Here is a 23,211-nt window from a genome sequence, read left to right as displayed (position 1 = left end):
TTCTCAGCCTTTGCTGTGAGTGGCTGCCGTAAGCGAATAAAATGCTTTGTCAAGCATTAACCACACCGATGCCAGCAGAGGTCGCCAGTACGCCACATCACTGTTAGGGCACCCCAGGGCTTTCTGGGGGCTCTCCCTCTTCTTTTTGGTTCCCCTCCTGCACCAGGCTGGGCAGCTGGATGGCATCAGAGGGATCGAGCAGAGGATAGAGTCTGCCGATTCAGGTAGAAGGAACTTCCAATGTTCAGGGCTGGTGATTCTAATAAAGTGTTAATTAGTCAAAGTGTTACTTAGTTGTTTTTATTATTCATAGCGTAGCAGGGTTTGTTTTTCTTGTCTATAAACTTTCCATTACAAAGCAGAATGGCGCACCCTGTATCAGTACATGCAACAGGGACAAGGCATAGAAATGCTGCAGTGCAGGTTTTATTGGCATACAGCCATGACACATGAAAATGAGAAACTAAATTCCAGTGCGGTGATACCGTAAAATGGATGTAGTTTTCAGTGAAAAAAGACAGTAATGCTGGTTTCCCTGTACTGGTTGTCTACATGTCAACATCACACCATATGTCACCATAGGACCTCTGTGCATGCCTGATCCATCCATGGCAATCATCGCTAGATCTATATATTGCATGGCACCACAAATGAGTACTCCTCTCCCTCTACCCCTCCTTCATACAGCCACTTGTGTCAAAGCAATGAAAAAAGCATTCATACTACATAGTGCTGTTGTGCTTACTGTGTGAAGAGTTCTGAAAAAGTAAAGAATAAGACCTAGCACTGGAGAGGGAATTCTTATAATCACCAATGTTCTCTTTCCAAGCCGGAGTACTTGCAGTTGAATGGAGTGCCAGTTGCTGTTTCGATGTGATTTAATGGAGCAGACACGGGAACCACGAACTGAGTACCAGCCACGGTTATTGTTTATGTCCCGACCCAGAACTTCCACAACACATGACAGTGCATCAGGTTGGCGATTGGCAGATAATGTTCCTATGTTTCAACATAGGAACTAAAACCACACTCTGTAAAGCCTATCACAATGTAAACAGAAATGTCACTGAACTACACCAACACTACAATATTTAAATGGCTTTCAGCTTCTATAGCTTTTTTTTCTTTTTTTAATGCCTCTTTAAAAAAGCCTTTCATTCATTTGAACTATTTCTGTTTTAAAATCATGAAAACGTCTCAGTCATCAAATAGTCAATTTAAACATGAATGTGGGCTTTTGTCGTTTCCGACGCGATGCATATTTGGATAGCTTTTTCGAGAGTAAAAAGAGATGTCAACTTCTATTAAAAGTCTTTAATTTCTCATGGTATCTGACGTGATCCAACAGACAACTCTGTCTCTGATAAGGGATTCTTGCAATTGTCCAAAGTCGCATGACTTCACTCTTAGCTTTAGCTATGTAATACTGGCTAATGGACATTTCCCCTTGCAGTGAAAAGTGTACCTCTCGTGAGTTGTGTTCTTTTTAGGGTTAAATGCTCAGATTTCTCTATCATTTTGTTCTATGACTATGGCGCTCATCGGCAGTCTCGTAGTGAATGCATTGTACACTTCTACCCCTTCTTCTACCGGCTACGCGAAGAAATAGAGAGGACCTTAGCTGGCTTGCTAGCGCATTCCGTTGCAATCAGATACAGATCGAACGTCTGGCGAAATCTCCAGTTTTCCGACAGAAAAAAATTCCATGCAGTAACTCCAGCGGATGGCTCGAGTCTTTCGCGATAGTTGTTATTGTCTTTTTGCTTTAATTCTGACACCAAGTTTATTGTTTATGTCCCGACCCGGAACTTCTACTACACATGACTGTGCATCATATTTTTGGGAATAATTGATCGACCGTCCTGTCAGAGAGCTAAAGCTAAAGACTACGTGGAAAGAGCCGGCATAAGGCGAGCAACTGCTTTGCGAACAGTAAACAGGGCTTGTGTTTGGCTTTACATGCTGGGAAATGGAGATTCTGAGCATTCTGGTTCTGGTGGGCTTGATGGTGGTTCTGCTGGCGTATCTGAACCGGAGGGGCAAAAGGGGAATCTGTCTGCCCCCAGGCCCCACCCCTCTGCCCGTGTTGGGGAACTTGCTCCAACTGAACAAAAAAGAGCCGTTCAAGACTTTCATGAAGGTGAGAATGAGGTTGGGGGGGGGGGGGGGGCGGAGCTACTGTCTACCGTCTGTGAACGAAGTCGGGAAAGTATGCATTTCATAAGTGTTTTAGCCGCTGGTTCAGGGAAGAACTGTCTCGAGTAAATATTTGCAATACCTTGGACTCCAGTTGACCTTTCAAATTCCAGCTGACTGACTGGCTTTGAAGAAACATCTAAATAAATAAACTAACAGCTCTGGCTAACACTTCACAATTATCTAACTAACTACTGAAAAGTAGAGCTGTTCAGCTTTGTTTTTGTACTGTAATTGTTCTGTATCATTCATTAATCAACTACATTAGTTTATGCCAATTCAATATCCAGTTAATGTAGGCTATTTGTTAATGACTAACTAATATCCCATTGTTTGCTAATGTATAAATATTAATGTAACTCATACACTATAAACTAATACACAAATAAAGTGACAGTGGAGGTACATTTTTATTAAGATTTCCCAAATGTACCCTCAAAGTACAGTGATGTTCTCATTGGGAACAGATGAGTACATTTTCCAAGCAGCAAATGTACAAATTAGCTTGGCACCTATAGGGAACCGCCCCAGCAACAAGCATTTGTACCGTATTAGGCACTTTTTATACCTTAATTTCTGGGAGTGTTCATCACTTAGTAGTTAACAAGTACATTAACTAATGAATTTAATTTCATGCTTGATTAATGTACAGTATTTGCAGTCATTTGAAGAATATTTATGGGGATGACATTAGCTCAGGAGGTAGGCGCATTCATCTGGCAGTCGGAGGGTTTCCAGCTCAATCCCTGCCCTAGGTGTGTTGAGGTATCGCTGAGCAGGACAACTAAACCCAAATTTTTTGTGTTTGTGCCTTGCATGGCAGCCAGTTGCTATTGGTGTGTGAGAATGGGTGAATGAGAGGCATCAATTGTAAAGCACTTAATAATTTGATAAAAGCGCTATATTCACTCAGTGAGCAATGTATTTGGTAGACCTGTACACCAGCTTCTTGATGAAAATTAGGCAATCATGTGGCAGCAACTACATTACATTAATGGCATTTGGCAGACACTCTTATTCAGAGCGACATACAACAAAGTGCAAAGTGCATACCCATACCAGGGATAAGAAAGACCTTAGAGGGAAGTAAAATTTTGACTGCTACCTGTACAACAAAGAGGAGGACCAGTGCCTATTTGATCATCGGATTAAAAAAAAAGAAGTTTTTAATAAATAAATAAAAATAGTAATACTGCAGCACAATTAACTGCTTACCTAGCCAAACAAAACTAGCAAAGGTATCCTCCTAATACACAAACAAAAAACCCAGGAAAAGACAACAGTTAATGTTTACAGGGAGGTAGGGAGGGACAGGGAGAGGTGCAGCTTGAAGAGGTGCGTCTTCAGTCTGTGCTTGAAGATAGCAAGAGATTCTGCTGTTCTGACCTCCATGGGAAGTTTGTTCCACCACTGTGGAGCCAGAACAGACAGTAGTCGTGAGCGGGAGGTGAAAGTTCGGAGAGGGCGAGGTTCCAGGCGGGCTGTGGTGGCCGAACGAAGAGGTCAGGCAGGTGTGTAGGGTCTGATGATTTTTTGGAGGTAAGCTAGGGCTGACCCCTTGACTACTTGAAAGGGTAGCACCAATGTTTTGAACTTGATGCGAGCCATGACAGGCAGCCAGTGGAGGGAAGTAAGCAGGGGGGTGACATGCGAGTGTTTGGGAAGGTTGAAGACCAGACGAGCTGCTGCATTCTGGATAAGTTGGAGGGGTCTGATGGCCGATGCTAGGAGGCCAGCCAGGAGAGAGTTGCAGTAGTCCAGGCGGGACAAAACCATCGCTTGGACGAGTAGGGGGTGAGAAAGGGGTGGATTCTCCGGATGTTGTATAGGAGGAACCTGCATGACCGGGTCACTGCTGCAATGTTCTTGGAGAGGGACAGTCTGTTGTCAATCACCACGTTGAGGTTCCTTGCACAGGGTGATTGGGTCAGTGCGATGTCCCCTAGGGAAATGGAGAGATCCAGATGGGGGGAGGTAAGAGCAGGAATGAAGATCATTTCCATCTGGGTTGAGCTTTAGATGGTGGTTGTCCATCCAGCTCTGGATGTCACTCAGGGAAGCAGAGATGCGGGCTGAAACCTGTGTGTCAGATGGTGGGAATGAGATGAAGAGTTGGGAATCATCAGCATAGCAGTGGTAGGAAAGACCATGAGCAGTGATAACCAGGCCAAGCGAACGAGTGTAAAGAGAGAAAAGAAGTGAGCCTAGGACTGAGCCCTGGGGAACTCCTGTGGCAAGGGGCCGAGGTGTTGATACTGTACCAGCCCAGGCAACCTGGAGGGAGTGAACAGAGTGGTAGGACTCGATCCAGGTCAGGGCTGTGCCACAGATCCTTGTTGCTGACAGGGAGGACAAGAGGATAGAGTGATGCCAAACAGTGCGGTTTAGGTATCTCAGAAACTGCTGATCTCTTGTGATTTTCACAAACAACATGTTTGTGCAGAGAATAGTCTGAAAAAACATCCAGTGAGCAGCAGTTCTGTGGGCAAAAATGCCTTGATAATAAGAGAGGTCAGAGGAGAAGGGCCAGACTGGTCGAAGCTGACAGGAAGGTGACAGTAACGCAAATAATCACACATTGCAACCGTGGTATGCAGAAGAGCATCTCTTAACACACAACACATCATAACTCTAAGTGGTATGCTACTGCAGCAGAAGGCCAATAAGTCTAATAAATACCTAATTGCCCACTGAGTAAAAATGCAGTCCAATAGGATATTCATTAATTCATTATCCTAACCTGCTTATCCTGAACAGGGTCCCAGGGGGCTGGAGCCTATCCCAGCATACATTGGGCGAAAGGCAGGAATACACCCTGGACAGGTCGCCAGTCCATCGCAGGGCACACACACCATTCACTCACACACTCATACCTACGGGCAATTTAGACTCTCCAATCAGCCTGACCTGCATGTCTTTGGACTGTGGGAGGAAACCGGAGTAAACCCACGCGAACACGGGGAGAACATGCAAAGTCCACACTGAGAGGCCCCGGCTGACGGGGATTCAAACCCAGGACCTCCATGCTGTGAGGCGGCAGTGCTACCCACTGCACCATCTGTGCCGCCCCAATATGATATTTTAGTACTAATTCTCTGACCCATTGTGGCAGTGCTGTGAGCGTTATTAACCCTTTCCTCCCCTCAGCTGAGTGAGACCTACGGCCCGGTCCTGACTGTGTACCTGGGGCCCCAGCGGGCCGTGGTTCTGGTCGGGTTTAAGACCGTGAAGGAGGCTCTCATCGACCAGGCTGATGACTTCACTGGCCGAGCTCCCGTGCCATTCCTGAACAGAGCTGTGCGAGGACACGGTAACGCACGCACGCAAATAAGTGCATACAGCCCCTACATACGTACACACATACACCAGAATGTGCATTCACAGATAGGCACGTAAATGCATAAGCATGCAAGTACACACGTACACACACTCACTTATCCAAACTACATGGGTTTGTAGTTGCATGTTTTGCATCTGCTCTCTCTCATCTCACTCTCTCTCCCCTCTCTTTCTCCTCCCCCTCTCTCTCCCTCTCACCTGCCCTTTCTCTCTCTCCCTCCCTTTCCCCCTCTCTCCCCCTTTCTCCGTCCCCCTCCCTCTCTCTCCCTCTCTCCCTCTCTCTCCCTCTCTCCCTCTCCCTCTCCCTCTCTCCCTCTCTCAGGTTTGGCGATCAGTAATGGTGAGCGATGGCGGCAGCTCCGGCGGTTCACACTGAGCACGCTCAGAGACTTTGGAATGGGCCGCAAGCGGATGGAGGAGTGGATCAGAGAGGAGAGCAAGCACCTCATTCACAGCCTGAGCTGCACAAACTGTGAGTGTGTGTGTGCATAAGAGAGAGAGAGTGTGTGTGTGTGTGTGTGTGTGTGTGTGTGTAACACCTGATCGACAGCCTGAGTTGCACAAACTGGGAGTGTGTATGAGTGAGAGTGTGTGTGAGAGTGTGTGAGTGAGTGTGTGCGTATGTGTGTGTGTGTGTAAGAGAGAGAGTGTCTGTGTGTGTGTAACACCTGACCGACAGCCTAACCTGTACACAATGTGAGAGTGTGTGTATGTGAGTGTGAGTGTGAGTGTGTGTGAGTGTGTGTGTGTGTGTGTGTGTGTGTGTGTGTGTGTGTGTGTGTGTGTGTGAGAGAGTCAGTGTGGGCACCAGAGGTGTTGTCAATAGCCAACCACTGCCCTGCGGCCTTGTGGGTAAGTCTAGGGGAGCCCACCCTGAGAGAAAAGCACTTGGTGGCGCACATTCATCGGTCATGTGATAAACTGGACCTGCACACCCCCAGTGGCACTCTAATAGCATCTCTGACCTGCACACCCCCAGTGGCACTCTAATAGCATCTCTGTCAAGGTCACCAGTTATTTATTTATTTTTTTCTTCAGATTTTCCCCATTTTTCTCCCAATTTAGTACCCTATCTATTCCAATTACCCATGTGTTAGCTAGGGATGCACCACCTACACCCCGTCCTGGTGGCTTGGACGAAACGACTTCTCCAAGCCACATCGTACTGCCTGCGACCATGATTCCAAGGTGCCTGGGGTGCTGTTGTATGCGGCAATGTCACTAACCCCCCTTTCATGAGTCCTCCCCCCACCTTTAGACTGGTGAGCGAATTATGCCACACCTTATGTACTTATGTACATGTGAGTTTTTATTTTTAATACATTTGCAAAAATTTCAAAAAAAGCTTCTTTCATGTTGTCATTAGAATTTTGAGGAAAAAAATGAATTTATTCCATTTTGGAATAAGGCTGTAACATAACAAAATGTGGGAAAAGTGAAGCGCTGTGAATACTTTCCGGATGCATTGTAGAGTGACATACAACAAAGGCAGTCTGTGTAACCACTGCACCTCTGTAAACCTGCACCTTGTACTGCTACTATACTTGGAAGCCCTGCACATAAGATGTCTCCAGTGCATCCTTGGCATAATCTGGGGGAAAAAACAGCTGCAAGAGTATGGAGGTTACAATCATACAATAGTTGCGCAGGGTTGGCCACACTATATAGATGTCTGAGGACCACCAAGGCCTATATGGGCAGCTCCATCTGGGGCAGCACTCTGCTATGGGGCAGAAAAAAAGGTACGAGGACCAGCTCAAGTCAGCGCTTAAGAAACGTGGAATTCCATTTTCAAACCTGGAACATGCTGCCTTGGACCGACCTGGCTAGTTACAGCTTTGCCATGAAGTGGGAAAACATTATGAAGAGGATAGGACTAATATGTGGTTCCTCTATTGGACTCTACAGTCACTCAAAGTCACTCACCAATGAAGCAGAAGTGGTCATCATCGGTTACAATGGATTACCAAAAGCAAAGGAAGTGTGTGTAACACCTGATTGAGTGTGCGTTTGTATATGTGTGTGTGTCTGTGCGTATGCGTGTTTGTGCTGGTGCTCTAGCTAACTAACCCCTGCTCCCTCTCACAGCTGAACCCTGTGACCCCACCTTCTTCTTCAGTCGGGCGGTGTCCAATGTGATCTGTGCTCTTGTATTTGGCTGTCGCTTTGACTATGAGGATAACAAATTCCTGCATCTCCTCAAGACCATCACTGCAACCTTGAGATTTGCCAGCAAACCCTGGGGTCAGGTATGAGAGGGTCAGGGGTATGTCAGGTATGAGAGGTGGGGAGACTGGGCATCAAGTTAATTCCACTTTAATTCAGTGAATTTATTTTTATTTATTTATTTTGTTTAAATCCTCATTGCACATTAAGACAATTAAGTGCCACTCTTGAAATCAAAATGGACCCACAAACCCTGATTGGCATGCAGTTCTGGGAAACAGGTGATTGACAGGTGCTGCTCTGTTGCTTTCCCCCAGCTGTATAACCTGTTCCCGTGGCTGTTAGAGATCCTTCCTGGGGAACAGCACCATGTCTTCACTGGGATTGATGAGCTGAGGACTTTCGTCAAGGAGAGGATCCAAAAACACCAGGAGACTTTGAGCCCTGACTGTCCCCGAGACTACATTGACTGCTACCTAATCAAGCGAGACAAGGTAACCCCCAATTACCTTGTAATTCCCTCATTAATTCCCTGAGACAGCTGACAGACAAAATGAGGTAATACCTTGAAATGGATATATAATTCCCTGCGAGAGTCTGCGTGTGTAGGGTTGGAAGATTATTCACAGGTGGATAATATAGCTTTTGATGAAGCATCTTTGACTATGAGCAGGGGGGAAAGCTTAAAGGTCGCTAGCTCGGATGGGGAGAGGAAGGAGCTACAAGTATACCCCTGTGGGTGGAAAATGGTGACTTTTAGAGGTCTGATTGATCGCTACCAGTGGATAAAGCCCAGTGGTAGGTTGCACACCAAATTTTACAGGATATCAGTATCCCTGTCACTGAGGAGGCCGGTTGCTGGAAAGCAGGCGGGAATCCACACAGGCACTGAGTGGGTCTTAACAGTGCCAGTAGGATTAGTTAACAAGAGTCACCGGAGAGGTCCATATGATTGTCTGGTGCATGGGGCACACTAGTCGTAAGTAATGGACATCTGACGTGGGTATGTAGTGGGGTGGGCCTAGGATGCCAGGCTTTACCATTAAGCCTTCTGGAGGTGTTGTGGGCCTAACACAACGAAACACTGGTTAAGGAAGGTTCCCACTTGACAAACACTGTGAAATACTCTCATCAGCTCGATGTTGGTTGGTTGGTGTACTGTGTAATAGTCTAATGCTGCTTAGTTATTTGGTTGATAGGAACTACACTAGATTAGAGACATCTGAGCTGGGCCTTCGAAATTATTAAGCTCAATGAAATTAACATCATATCCTATGCAATATAAAATGCCTGGAGCTCAGTGTAATGGGAAGAAGCTGAGCCTGAACTCGCTTACAGTTTTTCTGTTGGTCTAATCAGGAAAAGGACAGCCCCACCAATGAGTTTACCGACAAAAACTTGGTGGGCACTGTCCTCAACCTGTTCCTGGCCGGGACTGAAACCACCAGCACCACCCTGCGTTATGCCATCATGATTCTCATAAAGCACCCTCAGATACAAGGTAGGGCTCCAGCCACCTGTTAGCATGGTCCCTCCCACCTCTTGAAGTGCTTTACAATTTAAGGCCAGTTTATAGTGTCACTCGACTGAAATAGCAGAACGTTTGTAGAAGTTCTATCGTCGCCAAACTTACGACTGTGGTCATTGTTCTTTGCGAAAATATATAAACGCACTCCAGTTGCACTCCAGTATAAATAAGTTGTTGATGTGACGCTCTGCCGCTGGACTATAAGCTGGCCTTAATGCCTCCCATTTATCCATTCATACACACTCACACAACAACAGCGAAGGCTGCCATGCAAGGCACCAACCAGCTCGTATTGGGCTATTGGGAGTTAGGTGTCTTGCTCAGCAACACTTTCACACATCCAGGCTGGGGATCAAAACGGCAACCGTCCCAACTGCCAGATGACTGCTCATCCCTCCTTAGATATTAAAGGCTCAATAGGTCATTTCAGACTTCTAATGATCAAGAGAGGAATTGCAGCGACAAACGCCCTCAAACCACAAAACTGCTTATCCTACCCCTTGGCTGTGAACGCGCTGACGTTGAAACCTCCCCCACGGCATTGACTGTGGCAGTGAGAACCAAATTTCAACCAATGAGCTTGAATTATTGTACAGCTATACAAAGACAGAGTGTGTGTCCATCAACTGTATATTTTGAAACCTGAATTTAAGGACTATAAACACAGGCAGAGGGTGAGCCAACATGTCAGTGAGCCCTTTTTAATGATAGGAAGGGATATACGATGGTCTTGTAACAATGTTTTAACACTAAAATCTTACCTATTTTACCTTTAAATAAGGATGACCGATGCTTGAATAGCTGATGAGATCTGTGAGGAAGCTTCCATTGTGTTGTCTCAGAGCGTGTCCAGCTGGAGATCGACACTGTGATTGGACGAGAGAGGCTACCAATGATGGAGGACAGGAAGTCCCTCCCCTTCACAGATGCGGTGATCCACGAGGTGCAGCGAGTCCTGGACATCGTGCCTCTCAACATTCCTCATTACGCCACTGGAGACATCTCATTCAAGGGCTACACCATTCCAAAGGTGCAGACAGGGGGGTGTGACCGCATTCACCCTGGGCTATCCCTGTGCATTCAGCTACATTACAAACATTACAGAATGGTTAAATGATTAAATGCTGTAAATCTTGATTAAAATGATTAAATCTTTGCTGTATCTCCTGCCTTTTGTTGGCCATTTTGTTGGCCATTGATCCCTCACCCCTGACCTCCCCCAGGGCACAGTGATCCTTCCCATGTTGCACTCTGTTCTGAGGGATGACAAGCAGTGGGAGACCCCTTGGTCCTTTAACCCGGGTCACTTCCTGGACCAAAATGACAACTTCAAGAAGAGCCCAGCATTTATGGTCTTCTCTGCAGGTAATGGGTGTGTAGAACTGTGCTCTAGCTCTGGGTGAGTGTACTATAACTGTGCTCTGACTCTGAGTGAGTGTACTATAACTATGCTCTGACTCTGAGTGAGTGTACTATAACTGTGCTCTGACTCTGGGTGTGTGTACTATAACTGTGCTCTGACTCTGGGTGTCTGTACTATAACTATGCTCTGACTCTGGGTGAGTGTACTATAACTATGCTCTGACTCTGGGTGAGTGTACTATAACTGTGCTCTGACTCTGGGTGAGTGTACTATAACTGTCATACAATAGAACAATGATCCAAAGCATACAGCCAAAGCAACCAATGAGTTGTTTCGGGGTCAAAAAGTGGAATGTCCTTGACTGGCCAGGTCGCCTGACCTCACTCCAATTGAGCATGTATTTCACTTGCTGAAGACCAGACTGGAGGCAAATAGGCACTGAAACAAACAGCAGCTGACCAGGCCTGGCAGAAGATAGGTGATGTTATGCCAGGTCCAGTAGACTTAAGTGAAGTGAAACTGTCTGTTGCACATGTTATCTGCACAGGTGAGCAGAGCTGTGTGTTGAGTGTGTTACCTGCGCAGGTAAGCAGAGCTGTGTGTTATGTGTGTTACATGTACAGGCGAGTGTACCTGTATGTTGTATTACCTGTACAGGTAAGCAGAGCTGTGTGTTGTGTGTGCTACCTGTGCAGGTAAGCGGAGTTGTGTGGGTGAATCTCTGGCTCGGATGGAGCTCTTCCTCTTCCTGGTGGCCCTGCTCCAGCGTTTCACCTTTACCTGCCCTGGGGGGCCAGACAGCCTGGACCCCACCCCTGAGGTCAGCGGCTTTGCCAGCCTGCCCAGGACATACGAGCTCATCGCTACCCCCCGCTGAGCGAGTAGGGTACTGCAGGACATTGCCATTCCCAACCCACGAGCGGATTCTCTAACACTGATAATATCATTATCACAGATTATAAGATTATATATAATCATAGATTGGTTCAATTACTGATTCGAACAAATGTTTATATGCCTGCATGAAACCCCGGAACAGATCAGCCCTAGTCATGTGCCGCTGGAATTGTACCTCATCTGCTATATTCAGTTCTGTTGCCTTGATATGCACATCTCTTTGGATAAATAAAATGAAATATACTGTACACCGAAATTATGTTTCTGTTACTGTTCCTAATATAAAATGTACATGTTTGAGGCATTAACAGAGCAATGGAGAGCTGGCTATTGCTAATGATCTATTCAATGCATTAATGCTTTGTTTACATGACTAATATTTTTTAATCAATGTTTTCTAGCAACTGAGAGAGATAGAGAGATTGCTTGAGTTCTGATGCAGTAGTTACACCAAGGTTTTAACAACTGCTTTGGAAAAGAAAACTGGAATTTATCTCGAAGCGAGTTGGCCTGTCGAAAAGAAGAAACCTGTTGAGTTTTAGATTTCTCAAGGATCTTTTGAAATAGGTCTATAATTAGCCAAGATTGTGTATCTAGGGGGTCGTTCGATTTTATCAATAAAGCTGCCACTGACTGATGTAGAGGCAGATATATTGTCTGTACTTTATATTGTTTTACCACTAAAGAAAGAAATCATTACTTCTGCAAAGGATTGATTGAGGATTGATTCCTGCGTGATTATTAATTAGTTGAGCCACAGTTTTGAACAGAAATCAAGGATTGTTTGTATTACTTGTATAAGCTTTGAAGAATAAGGCCTACACTGGAGAGGGGATTCTCTTAAGGCTCTTTTTCCAAGCCAAGAGGAGTACTTGCAATTGAATGGAGTGCCAGTTGCGTTCCAGATGACAAGACTTTTATTTAAGAAACTGTGTGTGGTCAGTATACCGAGGGGCAGTTATTTTCTTCTCAATAATTTTTTTAACTTATTAATGGATACATCAGGGGTTTTGCCTAGAGCCATAGCTCATCCATCTGCCATGGCATTAGTAGACAAGTAGCTAGCTGAATTGTCTAAAGAGCCCTTGCAGCAGAAACATGGGCCATGTTCAGTCTGAAAACATTTTGCTATGGTTTCTGTTGAACAATATGTTTTCTCCCAATGGTGTGCAACGTTTTGCAACAGGCTTTGTGGTATCTTGGTTCCTGTTTGGTGGGTGTGTCGAGGGTGTAGCCTGAAATCAGTAATGAGTCAAAAGCTGGAGAACTCCTTCTCAGACGCCATAGGAGCAAATCGTACTATGTTAGTCAGTCCGCCCACAGTTTGCAACAAGATGTTCAACATGCCACTGTTTCTGTTTAAATAAACGTTTTGTGAATAATTGATCTACATTCCTGTCATGTGATTGGCTGGTGACTCTGGCTGTGAGGGAGAGTACACTCTGTGTAAAGGGAATCAGATGTCCTTGCCTCTAAAGCTCAAACATGTCCGCTTTCCTTATCTACAGGAGGCAGTTATAAAGAAAGGTATACTGATAGTCAGATCAAAGTTACTGGTCACGTACCCAAGAGAGCACAGGACTTGGACACAGAACACAAAACTGACTGACCTAAAGCCTACGTGGAAAGAGCCGGCATAAGGCGAGCAACTGCTTTGCGAACAGTAAACAGGGCTTGTGTTTGGCTTTACATGCTGGGAAATGGAGATTCTGAGCATTCTGGTTCTGGTGGGCTTGATGGTGGTTCTGCTGGCGTATCTGAACTGGAGGGGCAAAAAGGGCATCTGTCTGCCCCCAGGCCCCACCCCTCTGCCCGTGTTGGGCAACTTGCTCCAACTGAACAAAAAAGCTCCATTCAAGTCCTTCATAAAGGTGAGAATCAGGGATGGGGGGGGGGGGGGGGGGGCAGGGGGGATAATGGTTTGGGGGCAGGTTCTATCTGCTGGATCAGTAAGGCATAGTGCAGGACTGGGTTGAGTAAATTAGAAATACCTTAGACCTCATTAGATCACCTGTCAAAATCCAGCTGCTCACTGACGAACTTTAAAGAACCATCATTAAAGAAGCCACATTTTGGTCAAAAATAAAAACTGTTTTGCAGTAGTGTTTATTAAAAGGTTTGCACGTATCTGAAGAGTATTTAGGATATTTTATTACAAATTCTCTGACCCAGTGTGGCAGTGCTGTGAGTGTTATTAACCCTTTCCTCCCCTCAGCTGAGTGAGACCTACGGCCCGGTCCTGACCGTGTACCTGGGGCCCCAGCGGGTCGTGGTTCTGGTCGGATTTAAGACCGTGAAGGAGGCTCTCATTGACCAGGCCGACGACTTCTCTGGGCGAGCCCCCGTGCCATTGCTGAACAGAATCCTGCGAGGACACGGTAATGCACGCACGCACACACATGCATGCGCACACTCACACGCACACGCACACACACTCATGGAAATAAGTGCATACACACACCACAGTTTACAGACATTCAGTATAGCCCTACCCATGTAGACACACTGGTTGTCCCTCTGTTTCTGGCAAGCTGTGATGTAATTTGCTGCTAGTCTAATGCATTTCTTGTGTTCTCCTAATTTAGTATGATGGGCTTTTAAAGTTTGAAATTTTGGCCATATTTTAGTTCATTTTGGGTAGAAATTTTCCCTTATGTGCTGCTCATTTCTACATGTTGTGAGGAAATGTAGCTCTGTCGTGTGAGCACAGTTTGTGCTCTCCATGCAGCTAAGGTCTGCCAGTGTCTGTCGGTCAAGGTTTTCTCTCTGTGTGATCTGTCACCACGGTCAGGTAGTCAGCCATCGTGGTCTGGTCTGTTTAGGGCCAAATAGCAATTATTTTTTATTTTTGTTCAATTACTGGTTCAAACATTTTTAGCCAAATGCATACTGGAATTTCTGTTTGAATCTACTTTTTCATGACACAGAAAGCCCCCTTTGCTTTCTCTTTTAGCTCATTCACAGCCTGTAGATAGATAATTAGTTTGTGTCTGGATCTTTGTTGAAACACAATAACTGTTTTTGTAGGGCTTATTGTCAGGGCCCAGGTCTGACAATATGACTCTAGAAATCCAGGTTTTGCAGTAGACACTCTTATTTTGGTGAGAGCAGAGCAAGTTTTGCATAGAGATGGAACAACTGCCCTCTCCCCCCCCCCCTCCCTCTCTCCCTCTTCCCCCCTCTCTCTCTCTCCCCCCTCTCTCCCTCCCTCTCTCTCCCCCTCCCTCTCTCCCTCTCTCTCCCCCTCTCCCCCCTCCCTCTCTCCCTCTCTCTCCCCCTCTCTCCCTCTCTCAGGTTTGGCGATCAGTAATGGTGAGCGATGGCGGCAACTCCGGCGGTTCACACTGAGCACGCTCAGAGACTTTGGAATGGGCCGCAAGCGGATGGAGGAGTGGATCAGAGAGGAGAGCAAACACCTGGTCCTCAGCCTGAGCTGCACAAACTGTGAGTGTGTGTGCGTGTGTGTGTGTCTGTGTGTGAGTGCGTGTGTATGTGAGTGTGTGTGAATGTGTGTCAGTGTGAGCGTGTGTGTGCGAGTTGTGGGGCCCCTGGCTTAGGCGGAGTGGAGTTCGGACCAATAAATGAAATAAGGAGAGCCACAGTCAGGCGTTAAGTTCAAAGAAAGTCTGATTTATTTGTCCAAGTGAGGGGAGGGGGGGTAATGCAACATAAATCCTTCCCGTCTGGGGTATTGGCATTATTCGGCCTAGACAGATAGAGAGCAGAGGAGAGGGGGTGGGAGTTAGTGTGGGGCGTCCAGGCCAGGCTCTGTCTGGCCTTCTTCTAGCCCCGGTCCAGGCTCAGTCTCCAGCCCTTCCTCCACTGTCCTTTAGACCGCCGAACAATCCATGATCTCAATCTTCCACAATGTACTGGAACTCACACTGTCCACGTAATCTTCAGTGCCGATGAGTTCAAATACCCAGTTCACATAATCTTCACTCAAATAATTACTTCACACACAGTCTTCAGGGGATTACTCACAACCTGGATTTTTAGCTCACGGATCCGTCCAGAGGTGGTGGAGAGTCGCTCCTCCTGTGTCTCCTTTTCTTCTCCAGTTTTCCTCTGTTTAAGAGCACTCAACATTGGGCCTTCTCAATTAACCGAATGCAGCTCACCTGTTGCTGCTTGCTCAGGCTGTTAGCAGGTAGGGAAATACTTGCCCTCAATTAGCTTTCTCAGTAGCCTGCGTTGGGGGAAGGGTTTCTGACCGTGCTGCTGAAGTTGGCTCTGATGCCTATCCCACTCTGCCAGAGGCACTGGGGTGCCACAGAGTGTGCAACACTTGATCGACAGCCTGAGCTGCCCAAACTGTGTGCGTGTATGTGAGAGTATGTGAGAGTGTGTGACTGTGCGTGAGTGTGTGTGTGTGTGTGTGTGTGTGTGTGTGTGTGAGTGTGTGAGTGTGTGAGTGTGTGTGTGTGAGTGTGTCAGTGTGTGTGAGAGAGTGTGTGTAACACCTGATCACCAGCCTGAGCAGCACAAACTGTGTGTGAGTGTGTGTGTGTGTGAGTATGTGTGTGTACTGGCACTCTGCCTGACCCCTGCTCCCTCCCACAGCCACACCCTGTGACCATACCTTCTTCTTCAGTCGGGCAGTGTCGAATGTGATCTGTGCTCTTGTATTTGGCTGTCGCTTTGACTATGAGGACAACAGCTTCCTGCAACTCCTCAAGACCTTCTCTGCAACTGCGCAATTTGCCAGCAGACCCTGGGGTCAGGTATGGAGGGGCTTGGGGTATGAGGTGGGGAGACTGGGCATCCAGAATAAGCCTCATTGAAGCTGCACACACTGTGAGTGTGTGTGTGTGTGTGAGTCTGTAAGTCTGTGTGTGAGAGAGTGTGTGTAACACCTGATCCCCAGCCTGAGCAGCACAAACTGTGTGTGAGTGTGTGTGTGTGTGTGTGAGTATGTGTGTGTACTGGCACTCTGCCTGACCCCTGCTCCCTCCCACAGCCACTTTGCTGTAAGACTGGAGGTGCTAGCTACCCCCTTCTCAGAGAAGCAGAGCTAGCTACCCCCTTCTAGGAGAAGCAGAGACATTAAGGTCAAAGGCTGGGAGAGAGACAGAGAAAGACTTAGTAAGCGCTTAATTCAGAAAGTAATAAGGATTATGATAAAAGGTTATTTTTAATCACGTGATTGTCTTTATGTTAACACACATTGTCAATGAAGAATCAGTTAAGAAAATTACCCTTACACCACCTTGCACGACACTGCTCAGGAGACATCCAGTACCATGCTCATGATAAGTCTACTCCAGTCCAGTCGACTCCAGTCTACCACAACTGACCCAACCACTCCCAGAGAGTCATGCTCAAAGTGGTGAAGGTCCTCATTCACAATGGTGACCCTACCATGGAGGCAGACGCTGTTCTTGATGATGGGTGCAAAACAAGTATTGTCCCACCTTAAGTAGTACAATGGCTCAACCTCAAGAGACATCCAGAGACGCTCCTCTTACAGACTGTCCATCAGCGTGTCAAGCAGCTGGATGGCTTTTCAGTCTCCTTTGATGTATCATCACTGCTCAAGCCTACTGAAAGGTATCTGGGATTCTAGAAAGAGCCACCCTGGTTGCCACAGTAGAAAGTTTGTTCTACACAGACAACTGTCTCCACAGCATGTCTACTCCAGAGGAACCCAGAAACCAAGTGGATGATCTAAACAAGCTGCTTATAGAAGGAGGCTTCGTGCTCAGGCAATGGGCCTCCAACCTTGTGTTCCCCCTGAAGCTAGATCTGCTAGTAGCGAGCATTGGTTGTGAGTTACAGACCACACAAACACACATGCAGACATAATCTCCACAATTCTCTGTGTCCAAATGGCAATGGCTTATTGAAATAAGTCAGGAAAGTTATCCCTCTGGAGCCAGACAGTCTAACCGGAGTCCTTGTTCATATTGACTGCCTCAAAGCAGCTAAGTGTAATGAGGAGGTATTCCGTTTCAGGCATTCAGTAGTTACAGGATAAAGCATTCTGAGAAATAGGAATTGAGGCATACAGGTGATTGACAGGTGCTGCCCTGTTGCTTTCCCCCAGCTGTATAACCTGTTCCCATGGCTGTTGGAGGTCCTTCCTGGGGAACATCACCACGTCTTCACTAGGATTGACAAGCTGATGGCATTCGTCAAGGAGAGGATCCAAAAACACCAGGAGACCTTGAGCCCCGACTGTCCCCGAGACTACATCGACTGCTACCTAATCAAGCAAAACAAGGTAACACCCTACCCCCTCCCCCCAAAAAAACACATCTCTAGTGTATTTATTTCAAATTCATTCCCTGGAGCTGAATGTGGCTACAGGAAAGGACCTGAGCCTGAATTCACAGTAAATGGCACATACAGGGCCATTTCACTCGGGCCGAAACGGTGTTTTTCTGTCCGTTTATTCAGGAGAAAGACGACCCCAGGAATGAGTTTACCTATGAAAACTTGGTGGCCACTGTCTTCAACCTGTTCCTGGCCGGGACTGAAACCACCAGCACCACCCTGCGTTATGCCATCATGATACTCATAAAGCACCCTCAGATACAAGGTAGGGCTCCAGCCACCTGTTAGCATGGTCCCCATGGATCCTCCCACCTGCCTTTAGGGCCCTGCCTACCTGTAATTTCACACACAACCATCAGCCTTGCACTGAAACCAATTTTTTTTTTTTTTTTTTTTCATATTATGAGGTCATTCATTACGAATGGCCTATCGCCTTCTCCCGACATGTAGTTAAGAATGGTAGGCTGGGGCATAGTCCCTGCAACCAGCAGCCATACCACCACGGACCCTGCTCCTGCTCCTGCCAAATCCCTGAAGCTAAGCGGGTGTGGGCTTGGTTAGAACTTGAATGAGAGACCTCCTGGGAAAACTGAGCTGCTGCTGGAAGAGGTGTTGGTGGGCCAGTAGGGGGTGCAATGTGCAATGTATCAAATAGTAAAGAAGGATGACCGATGCTTGAATAGCTGATGAGATCTGTGAGGAAGCTTCCATTGTGTTGTGTCTCAGAGCGTGTCCAGCTGGAGATCGACACTGTGATTGGACGAGAGAGGCTACCAATGATGGAGGACAGGAAGTCCCTCCCCTTCACAGATGCGGTGATCCACGAGGTGCAGCGAGTCCTGGACATCGTGCCTCTCAACATTCCTCATTACGCCACTGGAGACATCTCATTCAAGGGCTACACCATTCCAAAGGTGCGGGGGGTTGTATTATTTTTTTTGTTGATCAATTGTTTTTATTCAACAAAAATCTAAACGGCACACGAAGCACTTCTTTTTTTTTTTTTCTTCACTGCAGTTTAACACTGGGAAAAAGGATCTGCACTCACTTGGTTTTCCTCCTACCTTTCTGGTCGTTCCTAACAGGTGACTTGGAGGGGCTCAGTCTCTGACCCTCAGCCCCTACAAACTGGAGTTTGTAGAATATATAAGTTCTTGGTCCTCTCCTCTTCTCGCTATACACCATGTCTCTTGGTTCTGTTATCTCTTCCCATGGCTTTTCTTACCACTCTTACCCCGATGACACCCAACTCTTTATTTCCTTCCCCCCTGATACCCAGGTCTTCCCACCACCTGAAGCTTCACCTTGCCAAAACTGAGCTTCTCTACATCCCTGCTAAGTCCTCTCCGACAGTCGACCTCTCACTGACTGTTGAGGACTTTGTAGTTTCCTCCTCCCATATGGTGAAGAATCTCGGGGTGACTCTTGATAACTGCCTCACCCTGGCTCCACAAGTATCCTCCACTGCCAGAACCTGCAGGTTATTCCTCTACAATATACGCTGTATCCGTCACCACCCAGCTCCTAGTCCAGGCGCTTGTCATTTCCCTCCTGGACTACTGCAACTCCCTCCTAGCCGGTCTCCCAGCATGTGCCATCAAGCCCCTCCAGCTGGTCCAGAATGCTGCAGCCCACCTGATCACCAGTCAGCCCAGGTCGGCTCATGTCACCCCGCTCCTCATTGGCCTCCACTGGCTTCCTATTGCCGCATGTATCCGATTCAAGGCCCTTGTGTTGGCATTTCAGGCTGCTATGGGGACTGCCCCACCTTACATACAATCCTTAATCACTCCCTACTCCCAGCTAGACCACTCCGGTCTGCCAGCTCTGGTCGCCTTATGGTTCCCTCACTACGAGCACCTGTCGGAGCTGCACGTTCATGCCTGTTTTCCGTTCTGGTTCCTCAGTGGTGGAATGACTTGCCTACCACTGTCAGGACAGCAGAATCCCTCCCCCTATTTTGGCGCAGACTAAAAACACACCTGTACCTTAGTCCTACCTCCTGATTTCCCCCGCCCCCCTTTCTGATATCCCTATCCCTCTTGTCTAACCCCCCAAAAAAAAATTGCACTTATGATGACTGTATGTTTAGAACAACACTTCATGTGTATTTTACTAGTTATGGATGTGATGCTTTAACTTGTGGAAGAACCTATGTACTTGTAAGTCACTTTGGATTAAAAGCGTCTGCCAAATGACAAAAATGTAAATGTAAAATGTAAATGTAAAAAACTGTTGTACCATTTAGAAGAATAACACTGTGGTTTGGCCCCACCTTGAACGCTTATAAAGCTCTCAAAAAGCTTTTATTACAGGCTTCTCTACTACCTAAATATCAGAGTTTAAGTTCTTCCCCACTGCTCGTGATTTTACAGTGCACTATCATTGCTGTATCTCCTGCCTTTTGTTGGCCATTGACCCCTCACCCCTGACCTCCCCCAGGGCACAGTGATTCTTCCCATGTTGCACTCTGTTCTGAGGGATGATGAACAGTGGGAGACCCCTTGGTCCTTTAACCCAGGTCACTTCCTGGACCAAAATGACAACTTCAAGAAGAGCCCAGCGTTTATGGTCTTCTCTGCAGGTAACGGCTGTGTGTACTATAAGTTTACTGTAACTTTGGGTGTGTGTACTATAAGTTTACTGTAACTTTGGGTGTGTCTACTATAACTGTGCTATAACTCTGGGTGTGTGTACTATATCTCTTCTCTAAGTCTGGATGTGTGCTTTAGTGTGGAAGGAGGTGGATATGAGAAATGAGAAATATGAAGTTGCATATAAAGTATAAAGTATTGGTAGTGTCAAAGAATGCAGTGTGGTACAGTGCAGTGCAGGGCATTGGACATTTAAACGGGATGCTCCGGACTAATTTATTCTTGGTTATTTTGTATGTTCTCGTGCCTCCGGTACAGTCGCTGTGACTGAGAATGGCCTGGCCGTAGAATGGCAAGTCCAGGGGGCCGGCTCCTCCTCTGTGGTCTGAGGCTAAAGTTAGCCTTCCTTCCTCTTGATTTAATCAGGAGTTAACATGAGCTTGGGTTTCTGGCTAATCATTAAACTTACAGGGAGTCCGGGGCGACATGGCTCAGGCAGTAAGAGCAGTCATCTGGCAGTTGGAGGGTTGCCGGTTCGATCCCCCGCCCGGGCTGTGTCGAAGTGACCCTGAGCAAGACACCTAACCCCTAAATGCTCCTGACGAGCTGGTCGGTGCCTTGCATGGCAGCCAATCGCCGTTGGTGTGTGAGTGTGTGTATGAATGGGTGAATGAGAAGCATCAATTGTACAGCGCTTTGGATAAAGGCGCTATATAAATGCCAACCATTTACCATTTACCATTTACCATTACCTCTGAACACAGTGCTGCTTGACGCTCGGCTTGGTCTCGGCTCAACGAGAGGTTCTGTGTCAGTGCCAGAGCTGCCGTCAGTCAATTCTGGATCAATTAAATAAAAACTCAATTCAGGAATTTTTGGTTATATAAGTGACAATATTTTCTTTTTTCAATTAATGAAATGCATTTTAGACTCAAATTTGACTGAAGAGCTTGCTTGTATGTTTTGTGTGTTACCCGTGTGTTGTGCGTTACCTGTATAGGTAAGCGGATCTGTGTGTTGTGTGTGTTACCTGCACAGGTGAGTGTACGTGTGTTGTGTGTGTTACCTGTGCAGGTGAGTGTACGTGTGTTGTGTGTGTTACCTGTGAGGTAAGTAGACCTGTGTGTTACCTGCACATGTGAGTGTACCTGTGTGTTGTGTTACCTGTGCAGGTAAGCAGAGCTGTGTGCTGTGTTACCTGCACAGGTAAACAGATCTCTCTGTTGTGTATGTTACCTGTGCAAGTAAGCAGTTGTGTCTTGTGTGTTAAATGCACAGGTGAGTGTACCTGTGTGTTGTGTGTTACCTGTGCAGGTGAGGGTACCTGTGTGTTGTGTGTGTTACCTGTGCAGGTAAGCAGAGCTGTGTATAGTGTGTGTTACCTGGGCAGGTAAGCAGAGCTGTGTATTGTGTGTGTTTCCTGGGCAGGTAAGCAGAGCTGTGTGTTGTGTTACCTGCACTGGTAAGCGGAATTGTGTTTTGTGTGTTACCTCCACCGGTAAGCAGAGCTGTGTTATGTGTGTTACATGCACAGGTGAGTGTAGCTGTGTGTTGTTTTACCTGTGCAGGTAAACAGAGCTGTGCATTGTGTGTATTACCTGTGCAGGTAAGCGGAGTTGTGTGGGTGAATCTCTGGCTCGGATGGAGCTCTTCCTCTTCCTGGTGGCCCTGCTCCAGCGTTTCACCTTCACCTGCCCTGGGGGACCAGACAGCCTGGACCCCACCCCTGAGGTCAGCAGCTTTGCCAGCCTGCCCAGGACATACAAGCTCATTGCTACCCCCCGCTGAGCGAGTAGGGTACTGCAGGACATTGCCATTCCCAACCCGCGAACGGATTCTCTTAACACCACGTGATCATAATCATGTACCTTCACAGACATCATATGTTTAAAGCAGTCTTTATGTCATCTGGTGCTGAACCACCTCTGGGTGCTCTGGTTTTTAAGGGATTGACCTCAGAAACAGGGTGACCCCAGTAAAACCAAGTTTTCAGATGCTGGTAATGAGCCCCGAAACGGATCAGCCATGGTTAGGTGCACCTGCACTCTCAGAAATATAGGTATGAAAAATGCCTAAAAAGGTACAGATTCTTGTCACTGGGGCGGTAGCCTATAGGTACATAATATGGTACCCCTAGCCTGCAATATATAATTAATTTGTATTTTTTGTTTTTTTTGCTTTGAAACCTCAGTCATTTGTTACCAAAGAGGAAATGACTGTGCATTCAGCGTACATTTGGGAAAATCAATCCTTGAAGAACAAAAATGTACCTCCACCTGTCACTGAATGTGGGCTACACCTAAGTGATGGGTTTGTTACTGGTCTGAATATAAATGTGCATGTTTTAGTCATGAACAGATCATTGAGTATGAGCATGTACAAAAGTATGATTCAACAAACAAAATAATATAATTTATTAGTTCCCAGCCCATTTGTAAAACAAGCATTAAAATCATCATTATGTATCCTGGTGGAACAGAAACAGTTTTTTTGTATATGGAAATCCAGAATATTGTCATTCTTTATGAGACTTTTTTTTGTGAAAATGGAAGGCTGTCCTGAAGCTATTACATGAAGACTGGTACAGATTATTCTATGTGCATTCTGTGTGTGGATTACTTGATGATAATAACAGTAATATTATGTCCTGTACAGAAAAGCAAAACTAAATGAACTTCTGAATCAGAAATAAATCAAAGTCCAAAGTGAAATTGGACAGGTCTGGGATCAGTAATCTTGCAGCAAAAAGCTGTACCAAAAATAGGCCCAAAATATTCTTCAAATGTAATTGAACCATTTTAACGAATAACCATCATATCTTGTTAGTCCAATAAGCTGTTATGTAATATTAA

General features: G+C 46.4%; 1 protein-coding gene across 1 annotated transcript; it reads left to right on the top strand.

Moving 5' to 3' along the window:
* The first annotated feature begins 1,870 nt into the window (after positions 1-1,870).
* LOC133107371 (uncharacterized) lies at positions 1,871-22,824 on the top strand. Its single transcript, XM_061216362.1, has 18 exons — positions 1,871-2,140; positions 5,344-5,506; positions 5,858-6,007; positions 7,624-7,784; positions 8,019-8,195; positions 9,061-9,202; positions 10,072-10,259; positions 10,453-10,594; positions 11,288-11,464; positions 13,155-13,360; positions 13,705-13,867; positions 14,784-14,933; positions 16,053-16,213; positions 17,536-17,712; positions 17,889-18,030; positions 18,492-18,679; positions 20,208-20,349; positions 21,966-22,824. Exons 1-18 carry the CDS (start codon positions 1,970-1,972, stop codon positions 22,145-22,147), a joined length of 2,982 nt encoding a protein of 993 aa, XP_061072346.1. The 5' UTR covers positions 1,871-1,969; the 3' UTR covers positions 22,148-22,824.
* The last annotated feature ends 387 nt before the right edge of the window (positions 22,825-23,211 follow it).

The sequence above is a fragment of the Conger conger genome, chromosome 13 (assembly GCF_963514075.1).
Source record: "Conger conger chromosome 13, fConCon1.1, whole genome shotgun sequence".
Taxonomy (NCBI): domain Eukaryota; kingdom Metazoa; phylum Chordata; class Actinopteri; order Anguilliformes; family Congridae; genus Conger; species Conger conger.
Note: the sequence above shows the minus strand (reverse complement) of the source record. Positions and strands in the feature narration are given on the sequence as shown.